A 13,357-nucleotide genomic window follows, 5' to 3' on the forward strand; every position below is an offset into this window, starting at 1 on the left:
ACTCTGTATGCCACTGCACTGGAGGACGTGTACAGAGAGTTCAAACCCACCCGACATGCAGCACCAACAAGGGCCCTGATGTCACCTATAGACTTTGGGCAATAATGACACTTCGATGTAGGTCAGTCAGCTGCAACAAATGTACCCCCTGGGGGGGATACTGCTAACAGGGAGGATGTGCACGTGCGTGTGAGGTGGGGAGGAGGAGGTACAGAGGAAATCGCTGTATCTTTTAGTTAATTTCACTGCAAACCTAAAACTGCTATAAAAAAATAAACATCTATTGATCTATTGAAGATTGTTTTCTGAAAAAGGCTATGAAGACTTTAATAGATGTTTAAAGTTTGTTCATGAGGGCCAGGCACAGTGGCTCACGCCCATAATCCTAGCACTTTAGGAGGCTGAGACAGGTGGATTGCTAGAGCTCAGGAGTCCAAGACCAGCCTGAGCAACATTGATATCGTGTCTCCAAAAATAGTTGGGCATCGTGGTGGGTGCCTATAATCCCAGCTACTTGGAAGGCAGAGGCAAGAGGATCACTTGAGCCCAATAAGTTTAGGATGCTGTGAGCTATGATGCCATGGCACTCTACCAAAGGTGACAAAGTGAGACTCTGTCTCAAAAATTAAAAAAATAAAAATAAATAAAGTTTGTTCATGAAAAAGATTAAATGGACTGGGCATGAGGGCTCAGGCCTGGAATCCTAACACTCTGGGAGGCTTAGGCCAGAGGACCATTTGAGGCCAGGAGTTTGAGACCAGCCTGAGCAAGAGCAAGACTCTGTCTCTACAAACAATAGGAAAATCTAGCCTGGTGTGGTGGCATACACCTGCTGTCCCAGCTACTTGGAAGGCTGAGGCAGAAGGAACACTTGAGCCCAGCAGTTTGAGGTTGCTGTGAGCTGTGATGACACCACTAGACTCTAGCCTGGGTAATAGAACAAGATTGTGTCTCCAAAAAATTAAAATATTGAAAAAGATTATATGAGTTAATACAAGTGATAAGATTAGTACCTGGCATATACTAAGTGCTCAGTAATTATTTAGCTATTATTAATTGTTTTTATTACTATCACTACAATTATCATTGCAGATAATCCCTATTAAAACACAGGGAGGTGGGGGTGGCACCTACCACAGGTGCCACCTCCATATACGGGAGGTGGCGGGTTCAAACCCGGTCCTGAACCAAAAACTGCAAAAAAAAAAAAAAAACTCAGGGAGATGATTATTATTGCTTCCACTTTATAGAAGAGAAATTGGAGGCTCAGAGAAGTTGAGAATATTGCTTAACATCACAGTTAGTGCTGGCACTGGAATAAGACTCTTGACTCAAACTCCAATATTCTTTCTCCCACTCACCCTACCTTGGCAATGAGAGGCTATAAATAAATCTATCGAAATCAGCAAAGATGTCTTCCTTACATTTCTAACTTCAAAGTGGCATAATAGTTATATGTAAAAATAATATTCATCAAAAGCCAGCACCCTCAGAGATGGCTACTTTAAAAAGAACATTATTCATTGTTATGCATTTACTTCAGACAGGACAAAGTCCTTTAAGATTCTAAATCTCTTGCTGTGTCAAATAGCTTGGAAGACTGGCAGATTAGAAAGAAAAGGCACCAGTTCAGCTATCAGAATCTCCGTTTGAGTCCTGGCATTGGCTGTGACATCTTGGACAATTTATCCAAACCCTCTTTACTTCAAGTGATGACTGCAGGGATTAAATGAAATAATGCACGTTAGTACAATGTGAACCATAGAGCTCTGGGAACATATAAGCTATCCCTGTTACCATCACAATCCAGATGCCAGTAAAAACTGAACATAAGCTCAAAGGCAAAACTGTCCAGCCTTTCTGAAGCAATCCTTTAATAGATAAATGAATTTGAATGAAATTCCTCAGCATTTTACATCACTTCCATTCCTAGAAACTGTGAGCTAAAAAAAGAACAGAGATGTTCACTTGGAAATTCCAACTCGTTTTTCTTCTTTCTACTTTTTGGAACTGAAGAATATTCAAATATTACATCCTTTCATCTCCTAAGCCTCCATATAGAAACCAGATGAGGAATACTTTTGTTCCAGAGGGCAAGACCCACCATTGCATGGCTGTTAAGGAGTGTAAATAGTTTGTTCCCTACACATTACAAAAAACTGGGGCGACCACAGTGGCTCATTTCAGTGAGGAAGTGGAGAACCTTTCTGCTTTCAGCTGCCTGCAGAGCCAGTCAAAAGAGAAATCTGCAAGCTCCAACTTTCCCATCCAAATAACCAAGCATAAATGGAAGAAAAAGGAAATACTAAAATGAGGAAATGGCATGTCTGGCTTACTCTCAGCAGCAACCCTCCCACATGACCTGCAAAATCCATCCCTGCTCCTGACTACAATCCTACTGTTCTTATCTGACCAGTCACATCATTTAAAATCGCTCTCCAAATATCTAGTTGTTTTAACTCCCGTATGAATTCCCCAACTTGCACTAAATAAAGTTCTATTTCCCTATGGGCTAGACAGTAAGGCCTCTTGCTTCCTCTTCTCTGCTTTAGAAAACCTGAAGTAGGACTGTTAACCCTTGCATAAGAGGTTAGAGGGTAAAATTCTAGAAAAACCTGAATCTATCCGGAAAAAAAAGATAATCAAATACTGATTTTTTAAAGAGCACCCCTTCACATATAAGAGATCATGAGAAAAGTCTGGCCTGTGACCTGGTCACTTCACCAGTGGACTATCCGTCCTCATACACACACACACACAAATCCGCTTACTCTCTCCTCAATAATCAAATGTGAGTATGCTGCCAAAAATCAGCAGAAAGATGAAAATAGGCAGAAAAAAAGGTAGGATTCAGAGAAAACAGACAATGCAGAATAATCTTAAAAACAAAAAGAAAGAAAGCATTTGGTTAATATCCTCAAAGAGAAAAGAGAAACAAGAAGAAATACTAAAGCAAAATAGTGAATAGAGATCAAGAAAGAACTCTTGATTGCATGTGAAAACCCCACACTGTACCCCAGAAGTGCATTAATGTACATAGTTACCATTCAATAAAAAAAAAAAAGAGAAAGAACTCTTGTATATTAGATACAAGAAATTTTATTTTATTTTATTTTACTTTATTTATTTATTTTTTGAGACAGAGTCTCACTATGTCACACTTGGTAGAGTCCCATGGCATCACAGCATACAGCTTACAGCAACCTCAGACTTTTGGGCTTAAGCAATTCTCTTGCCTCAGCCTGCCAAGTAGGTGGGACTACAGGTGCCTGCCACAAAGCCTGGAAGTTTTTTTGTTGTTGTTGTCATTGTTTAGCAGGGCCAGCTTCAAACCCAACAGCCCCAGTGTATGTGGCCAGCGCCCTAACCACTGAGCAATAAGCACCGAGCCAGATACAAGAACTTTTAAAGTATCAAGAAAAAGGCCCAAAGATGAAGTCAGAAAAATAGTTTAGAAAGTAGAACAAAAGAGCAAGGATATGGTAAATAAAAGATAAAAGAAGAAATTAGAGGCTTCATTTCAAAGACACATCATCTAAATAAGAGGAAAATCAGAAATATAGAATACTCGGGCAGAAATAAATAAAAATAATAAAGAATAAAGAAGTAATAAAAGACAATTTCTGAAAAATTGAAAGACATACCTTCAGACTAAAAGAGCTTACAAACTACCCAGCACAAAAATTAGAAAACAAGGCCAGGCACAATGGTTCATGCCTGTAATCAAGCAATTTGGGAGGCTGAAGTGCGTGGATCATTTGAGCTCCGGAGTTCAGTACCAGCCTGAGCAAAAGTGAGACCCTATCTCTAAAAAACAGCTGGGCATTGTGGGGGCCACCTGTAGTCCCGGCTAACTTAGGAGACTGAAGAAAGAGGATTGCTTTGGCCCAAAAGTTTGAGGTTGCTGTGAACTATGATGCCACAGCATTCTACCCAGGGTAACAAAGTGAGACTCTGTCTCAAATAATAATAATAATAATAAAGAATTAGAAAAGCACCCACACCAAGTATATCACTGTAGAATTTAAAAATATGGAGATAACCTTAAAAGTTAATTGGCAGGGGTGGGGAAGGGATAGGTCATACACAAAGGTATAAGAATAGGAACAGTATCAGACATCTTAACACCACAAATGACACCAAAGAGTAATGCCTTTAAAATTGAGTTAATGATGATTTTATTGTAGAATTCTAAACCATAAAAATTATTGATCAAGATATGGTATCACATATACAAGGATTCAAAACATTTACATCTATGTACCATTTCCCAAAAAGCTACTGACTGACGTACTACAGTAAAAATGAGGACTGAGTTTATAAAACAAATAGTGAACATAAGACAGTAGTGAACAGAAATTTAAGGACAGTAGCTACCCAGTGGACCCAGAAAAAAACTTCTCTGTATTGTTATTTAGAGGCTCCAGGAAGAAAGTCTGGGCAGAGGGAAGGCAATAATGAGCAGACAGGAAATATATTATTACATGCTTGACAAAGACACTGCAGATTTCAATAAAAAACACTGATTGGTAGCAAACAAAATAAAAGTCAAGGTAATTACCAACTCTGGGAAAAACAAAGGGCTATAAAAAAAAAAAGGAGCCACAAGCACATTTCCCTGTAGGCTCAGCAGTGGAAAATATTTGTATAAATCATAATACATAAACCTTAACTACTGATTTAATAAAATGCTTCATACTGTTAAATAACTTTAATGAGGGGATGGACAGAAAGGAATCATGTGACGCATAAGAGAACTATCATCTTTCCCCTTTATTCAGCAAGTGAAAAGCAAGTAACAGATGCACATTTAGGAATACAAGAATAAACAGCAGGGAAATAGCCAGAAGCATTGTTGTATAAAAATGCATAAATACTTTAGAACACATAAATATGATCATATAAAATATATATCTCTAGGGAGGTGGCCTGAAGGGTGAAAAAAGGCACTGTTACTTTTTCTTTATAAGTTTCATATATTTTGGTCTTCAAAAGTATGACTACCTATTACACTGATTTAAAAGTATATATTTTGACAGCTAAAATTAAAAATATTTATAACTGAATGATTTAACTAAACCTGGGGGTCATAAAATAGGTAACTAGCCTCAAATCAAGTCATTGAAATCTCGCACTCTTGTAAAGGCATGCTTTCCTCTGCCTTTGAAATTATACCACTTCAAAAATGAGAAGGCTTTGTTGATACAACCACTGCTTTGATGGTACAGATAGACTCCAAAATGTCTTATGGAACTTCTAATTACTCTGATTTATCACAGGCACAAATGGAAAGTACCTCTTTGCTAATATTTTCATAACTGATCCAAAGCATAATTTCTATACTGTTTGTGTTTTTAGTCATTAGAGTCCACATTAAATGCTGATACTGTAAGTTGCTGGTATTGGTCTAATCAGACTAATATCCATTGTTTTTTATACCAATATTTATACACTTCATAAATACCCAAACAAAGCGTAACCTTTTTTCTCCCAGTAAAGGTAATTCTTTGGAATGATAGAATTGCCTTTGAGCTTTCAAAATATATGCCTATAAACTATTAGTTTTCTAAATTAATAGAATGCAGGAACTACTTCTAAACCTAAAAATTTTACTAAAATGATGCCAGACCGTCTCACAATCTCCTCTAAAGTTTGGCTTTTGTCCAAAGCAAGCCACATACTCTGCTCCATTAGTTTTCAGTCTTTCTGAACTAGATATGTTTAGGCTTAGAAATAATGAGGTTAGGACTATTCAAACATATGCACTCATGGGTAATAACTGCTAATTAGTACACATGCAATCAAACCCATTTGTTGTGGTTTAGCTTTAAAAACAGACAAGTTAATTCAAATGTGGCATTTAGGAAAAGTGGTTTGTTTACCTCTGTTGGTTTGTAGCAGTCTACAAGAGCTTCCTAGAATTAAAGACACAGAAAGTAAGTTTTATTATTTTAAAATTCAATATCATTTTTACAAAGAAATTAAAACTGTTTTATCTCTATAGTATTATTTTTAAGATGTTAAATAAAGATCACATTGACTACCCGGAAACACATTTTATTTCAGCACCAGTTAGATATGTGAAGAGAGAAAAAAAGTTGTAGTCTTAATATAATCTGTTCCTTGGGGCACACACACATGCATGCTGCGTGAAAAGGCTTTTGGATAGGAAAAGTTTTTTTAATACTATCATAGCATTGAAAAAATACGACCCTTGAGTTACGAACACCTTGCTGAGGAAAAGAGCTTTTTTTACAGAAGGATGGGGGCATTGAGGTGCCCTCCAAGTTGTAGTCTGCAGCCTTCCACAGGAACCAGGCCCCACACTGCCATTTTCCTTTAACTGAATGTAACCCAGAGAGGTCCAACTCTTTTCAAACCTACCCACCTGGTGAATGACTTTTTACCCTGACTTTATGCTCATCCACATCTATCCACACACCTTTCCCTCAGGCTGCCAATCTGGCTAACATTAAACTGGTTATACTTAAGGTTGAGACAACTTGTGTGAGAGGGTGACAATCACACTGGACTCAGACAGGAAGGCATTTGACTGTGATTCAGCCACAGACCAGCTTGGGACATAACCTCTGCAGGCCTTGATATCCTCACCTGGAAACTTAGAGGGTGGGGTGACCTGATGATAGCTTATAAAGCCTCTTTCAAGTTCTCAATTTTAATTAAAAAGAAAAAAATTTTTGCAGTTTTTTGGCTGGGGCCTGGTTTTAACCCGCCACCTCTGTTATATGGGGCTGGCGCCCTACTCCTTGAGCCACAGGCGCCACCCTAAAAAATATTTTTTAAGATGGGGTCTCACTCTGTTGCCTGAATGTTGCTAGAATATGGTGGTATTATCATAGCTCATGGAAAACTCAAACTCCTGGGCTCAAGTGATTCTTCTGCTTCAGCCTCCTGAGTAACTGGGATATAGGCACTCACCACCACTCCTGGCTAACTTTTCTATTTTTTGTAAAGATGAGTTCTTGCTATGTTGTTCAGGCTGGTCTTGCACTCCTGATCTTAAGCAATCCTCTCGCCTCACCTCTCAAAATGCTGGGATTACAGGTGTGAGTCACTGTACTCAGCCAATTTTAACAAAGCTTTTTTAATGCCATTATGATTCCCATAAAAATGGTGTCTGCTTTACCATGTTTTTTTTTTTACTCTTTATAAGTGGAATGCTATTATCTCCCAACTAAATCTATCAACAAGAAATAATCTTTGTAAGTAAGACTGTTCACCATTCAAAAGATGCTAATAATTATTAATACACATACATTAAACACATTAAGACATTAAAATGTGACTTTTGATTGCCTTAGTGACCCTTTGCCATTGGTGATAACCAATAGCCATTAACAGTAATTATCAGTAGACATTAAGAATAATGGCAGGTAAAGGTTAATTGGTTTTAAAAACACTCAAATGCACACTTTTAAAATGATGGATTTGACCTCCCATGGGAAGGGAAGTAAGGACTGTATTTTACTGCTCTCCACTAGGGATATAATTGACATCTCAATATCCATTATTGACGCTTCACCTGACCATGCTGTCAGATGAGCACTATCCATTAAAAGATAGTTTAATAAACAGAATTATATCATAAGTGATCTTATCCAGAAATTAATTTCATGAATGATAGAATCCACAGCTTCGAGGCCAGAGCCCTGGGCTTGGATACCGAGTCCTATCTCCGCCCCTCTCCTTCCCACACAACTCTGCGGCAGCACTTTCGCACTTTCTTCCCTGGCAAATGGATCTTTGGAGGCAGGACCAGCTCTCTGCCAAGAAAACAAGGCTGGAGAAAGTCATACCCACAAGGTGCTTTGAGAACTGACTGTGGCCAAGAGCTGCTTTACCATCGAAGATCAAGTTAGTTTATCAGGGTAAAACTCAGCAGCCCTCTGCGTTCCTCTCTGCAAACAGCCACTGCCAACACTGCCACAGGGCAGAATCTATTCATGCCAAGCTCTGGAGACCCAACTGGATTCAGGTATCCAAGATCAGAAGGTTCTAGAAACCTGCTTACCTGTAATTTTAAAGCTCTCTCTTCCTCACTGTCTGCATCAAGAAGATCATCAATGTCAATTTCTACATCTGGCATTTCTTCCTCCTGCAAGGAAGGGGGTGAGGGGATGAGGCATTTAATTTAGTGGGAAACTGAACTGTGCCAAACCAACGTGGTTGAGTTAAACAAATGACTAGATCATCAATTGAGAGGGAATGATGGACAAAAAGTGGGGAAGGAGAGACTAGGGAAAGAGGAGAGAAGGAGGAGAAGAAGGGGAGGAAAGAGAAAAGGGAAGATGGGGGGAAGGAGAAGGTAGATGGAAGGAAGGAAGGGAGGGAGGAAAAACAGAGGAAGGGAGAAAAGGAGGCAGTAAAAAGGGGGGAACAAAGGAATACTCAGAGACACAAGCAGTAAAAATATTTCAAATGTGATCATTTCTACTTTCTAGCAGGAAGCTGCAAAGCTGCATCCATAAATGTTTAATGGGGGATTAGAAGATCATAGAAAGATCAGCCTAAGTGCGGTTCCTACTTAACATCCACCCCTTGCCGGGTGACTCCCCCAGTCCTTCCTCGGGTTCCACCTCTCCCTCCCCAGCTCTGAGTCTGTGGAAAACTTGATTCCACCACAGGCTTTTGAGCATTGGCATCTTTCCAGTCCCTGTTACTGATTCAAGAAAGGACGTGTGAGTCAACAGAGACGCCCGGGGTGCTGGGAAATGATGCTCTTTTCAGAAGACCATCCCTTCATCCCTCCACGCTGAGAGCACACTGAGGAAGCACATGGCCCCGGAAATCGCTGGCAGCTCCCACGCAACCCCAAAGCCAAGCGGAGTTTAGGATGAAGTTGGGCAGAACGGGGCAGGGCCGGGAGGAATAAGAAAACAGCATTCCAGATAAAATCACCAGGGCCCAGGTCAAACCATCTGGGCTAACCTCTCATTTCTTCTGTCACCTAAGTCTTCCTATACCTCTAAAAATGGCATTTCAAGATAAGAGAGTCCTGCAATTTTGCATTTCATCTTCCTATTAGGAGTTACCTGTGACTCAACTTCTTCTGGCCACAGGGATGACTCAGGAATGGCTACAGGAGATAGAGAGAAAGAGGACACCTGGGCATTCCCCTGGGCTTAACTGCTCTGTGTAAGCCCTTTGCGTTGCCTCCCAGGCAAGGCTGACTTTCTGAATATTCCCTTTCCTGTGAGGTGCGTATATTACGCAACAGTACCCAACCTTCCGTGTGTATGTGTTGTTCCAATACCAAAGTGAGCTCCCCAGTATATTGGGGAAACAGGAATGCACCCAAGAACTCTTTTTTAACATTAGCTCCTGAGCACAGGCCCTCAATGGGCAAGAAAGTTCCAGAAACAATCCTTCCCCTGGGTCCTTAGTGATTTATTCCTGCTCCTGTGAAGAATTTCTGTTTAGATCCTGTGCAGCTGTTAAGTGGGATAACCACATCAAAACCAGTGTTTACCGGTATGCACATTTTTAGGTCCCATCCATGCAGTCCTTCCTATCGGAAGAGAGGCTTTGTGTTCCTCAACCTAATTTTCGTATTCATACTTAACAATCTCAGCAGAAGCTGATGATTGAGAACTAGGAAGTTGAAATGTTTTGATGAGAATAAGGAGGAAGGGTGACCTTTCTGCTACTAGAAGCGGGAGCTGTAGAGCAGCCAGCCAGGGTCAAGGCCAGCCCTGCCTCTAACTCACTGTGTGATTCTGGGCAAGTTTCTTGACCTCTCTGGCCTGTTTCCTCACCTGTGAAAAATGGGATAGTAAATAACAACTACCTGACCGGGTGAATGTCTGAGTTAAGTTAACTAACTGGCACTCAGTTCTCAGAATAATCCCTAGCACACAGCTCAGACAGGCTGAGCACTGATTGCTAGTTCTATGAGATGGAAAGACACATTGAGAAGCTCAGGAAAGAAAAAAAGAGAGAGAAGAAAACTGAACCTAAACTAGGGTGGCAATGCTAATACCTTCATCTTATCAGAGTCCAAAGTCTCTAAAAATAATAACAGAAGATGAAAAAAGCACATGCTAACGTTTGAAAGTATGTTCTCTCCAAAACCCATGTTGGAATTTGGTTGCCACCGTGGTGGTGTTGGTGGCGTGTCTGGGTTGGCATGTGTGCTCTAGTACATGCAGCCACAGGCCACATCAGCTCTGTCATCTACCACGCAGTTCCAAGCACCCCCAGCAGGTTTCAGCTGACTATGCAAGAAAAGCCAAGAAAAAGAGAAAAATCCACAAGTTTCGTCTGTGTAACAGGCTGTCCAGCCTCCCCCTTGTGTTCCCCTCCTCCTCCCCAAAACAGTCCTTTGGGTTCAGGAGTTTGATATACATATATATTTATGTCAAGAGTTTCTAATGAAATCTAGCAAAGGAAGCTGGATACAGAACCTACTAAAAGGAATCTCAGCTAAAGGGAGATGGGTGTCTGCTATTCCTAAAGGAAATAAAAGAACAGTAGGCAGCCGTGCCCTCCTCAGAACAGCACAGCAGCAGATTTCCCCGCAGACTTTATCCAGGCAGCCTTGATGCCTGCTCAGGTTTGGTCATACAGGCCCACCCAAGGCCTTTGTCCTCTCACCAGGACTGCACATGGCTCCCCCTAAGGGATGCATTTGACCCATTGTCCCAGCCCTTGAGATTTGGGTTGTCCAATGTGGTTAGCACATGTGGCATTTCAATTTAAATTCATTAAAATGAAATATAGTTAGGAATCCAATTCCTTAGTCACACTGGCCGCATCTCAAGTGCTGCATGGCCACATGCGGCTGTGGCTACTGCAGTGAGATAACACCTGCATCATCACAGAAGGCCCCACTGGACAGCACTGCCCCAGGCACTCACCCTCTGGCCCAGACTCAGGAGATGAAGACTCCCTTCCCCTCTCAAAGGGGCTTGACAGGAGTACAGGAAAGAGCTGGCATCTGAAGGTCACTCCCACTCCCCAGGGGCATGTGGCTCACGGCTTGCCAGCTCAGGGCATGGTCTTCCAAGTGGGAAAGCTGATGGTAACTGGGCACAGGTCTTCACTGACTAATGACAACTGTCCCTAGGCATCAGCACCTCCTACCACCCTCCACTGCCCCTCAGTGCCCCTCCCAGACTTTTCAGAGCAGAGGCAGAGTCCATACTCGGCATGCACATGGGGCATGTGGGGCAGGGTATTCTGAATGTCAGGGAGGCAGAAACAAACCCAGATGAGGTGTGGAGATGTGGGCAATGGAGGGATACAAGGGAGAGTCCTAGGAAGCAAAGGCAGTGTGTAGTGTCCAGTAGAGACTCCTGCTCAGATTCAGGACTTAATAGGATTGCTAATGGGGAATATGGAAGAATTCAAAATTCCACCTAAGTTCTTTTCTCTTCTGTGTGTTGCCGTGGAGCAATATCACTGAATGACCTTAGTCACAGAGCAAGTCACTTAGAAGGGACTGAACACAGCCATGGCCCACTGTGATGTCTCAAAGTGTAGTTGCGTTTGGGTATTTCTCCATGTTAAAGAGGTGACAAGAAGTGAAAACACTCATCTTTAGAGCTACTGGAAAATTTGCCAGCCAGCCCTGCCCACATTAGTCACAGGCTATCCCATTTGCAATCACAGAACAAGGTGCTGCGTCATCTCTGTGCATCCTCCTGCGTCTGCTGAGGACCCGCTGTGTGCTACGCAGTCTTGTGTCAGGCGTTGTAAGACTCCAGCGCTAGAGTGATGGCCCATCTGAGCATGGTCGTGACGAACAAAATGGCATGCAATGGTACCAACAGTCAGGGACACACCAGAGTGCTTTGGTGATTGCTTTGGTGACTTCGAGTGGGGAGGGGAGAGAAAGCTTGCATTGGGGACAGGCAGGAAGGTGTCACAGAGTTAGAGGAGGATGACAGGCTCTGGACAGATCTGGAGAAGAGGGCGCACAAAAGGCAAAGTGGTGCACAGTGAGTTCTAGACACGGGCCAGGAGTTGGGCAGCTTGTCTGCGAGGGCCAGACAGGTAACAGTCATGGGGACAGGTTGAAGGGCTCTATGGAATAGTGAGGAGTGTGGCAAACTGGAGAAAACATGGGACAGGGAAAGGTGCCAGGGAACACTCCATTGCCACCTCTGTCACCATTAGGAATATATCCTCAGTGCTGCCAAGTTTTCTAAGTTTTCAGGAAAAATAGACAATAGAGATTTTTAATGTAAAAGAGTCCCAATTTTTACAAGCTGGCTATTAATTCCTTGAAATATTGTCTAGGACAAATCAAATCTATCGGCTCACAGGCTGCCAGTTTCCCTTTGTTCCTCAGAGACTGCAGCCGCTGAGGGCTCCGGAGCAAGGGGATGGATAACAGAAGAGCTGGCGCAGGCAGCAAGGAGGACGGAGCTGCCAGGAAGTGGCCACTCGGCCAGGCTGAGGCATCAGGACTTGAAGGCAAGTCCTGCAAGAATGAAAAGAAGATTTTAAAACAGTAATAAGTGGCAAACACCAGCTCATTATGGCCTGTCTGGATATTTGTCTGAAAAACAGGCAAAATTTCTTACAGCGCACATTTCTAAAGAGTAGAGGAGAAAACTGGCATAGAAAGCCTACGAAAAGAACAGAAGCCTGGGGATTATGTGAGCTCTCTTGAAAATATTTGCATTTCATGTTTTCATCTTAATGAAAATCCAAAATACTTCCAGTAAGCAAGCATATTCTAAGAATGGAATGGATAGCTGTGCTATGCCCAGGTCGGGCCAGGCCCACTCTGTATTTACACTTAATTGTTATGGGAGAAAAAGCCAAGGAGTAGATTTTATATATAGATGACTCATTTACACCAAGTGAAGTCATAGGCTATCACACAAAGGACACTGAGCTGCAGCAATCTCTACCTAATTCCTGTTACAAAGTGAGTGCCATCAGCCATCACAGCAAGGGAATGTTTGCATTTGAGTTTCATGGCTGGACACTTTGCAATGCTGAAATGCTTTTATAACTCAAAGAACCAGAAGCATAAAAAGTTTATACCTAGTTTTAAGTGGTACATATTTAAATACTTAAATGTTTAATACTTAATATTTAAATGTTTATAGTATTAAACATTTAAATCAGACATGATATCTCTGAGAGATCTTTTCCACTTAAGAAGGATTCTTACCTATCCAAAGGCACACCATTGTAAAATATCAGAACACTGGGGATGAAAGGAAGATTCCAGAAGCTTTCAGAAGGACAACAGGTCACACACGGAAGGAGGGAGAATCCCGTGCAGCAGGTCTCCTAATAGCAGCACTGAGCACCGGAAGCCAAGAGCAATGATTCCAGAATCGTGAGGGGAAGTGATTTCCAGCCTCAGCGCCCACATCCT

General features: G+C 41.8%; 1 protein-coding gene across 1 annotated transcript in view; it reads right to left on the reverse strand.

Moving 5' to 3' along the window:
* PPP1R14C (protein phosphatase 1 regulatory inhibitor subunit 14C) overlaps positions 1–13,357 on the reverse strand; it is a 90,742-nt gene that overhangs the window by 20,918 nt on the left and 56,467 nt on the right. Inside the window, exons 2-3 of the mRNA XM_003797879.2 lie at positions 8,033–8,116; positions 5,883–5,915 (exon numbers count right to left, since the gene is read on the reverse strand). Coding sequence (XP_003797927.1) covers positions 5,883–5,915; positions 8,033–8,116 — 117 coding nt within the window. The remainder of the gene's footprint in view (positions 1–5,882; positions 5,916–8,032; positions 8,117–13,357) is intronic.

Source organism: Otolemur garnettii, unplaced genomic scaffold (genome assembly GCF_000181295.1).
Source record: "Otolemur garnettii isolate 467f Iridium unplaced genomic scaffold, OtoGar3 scaffold00126, whole genome shotgun sequence".
NCBI classification, from domain to species: Eukaryota; Metazoa; Chordata; class Mammalia; order Primates; family Galagidae; genus Otolemur; species Otolemur garnettii.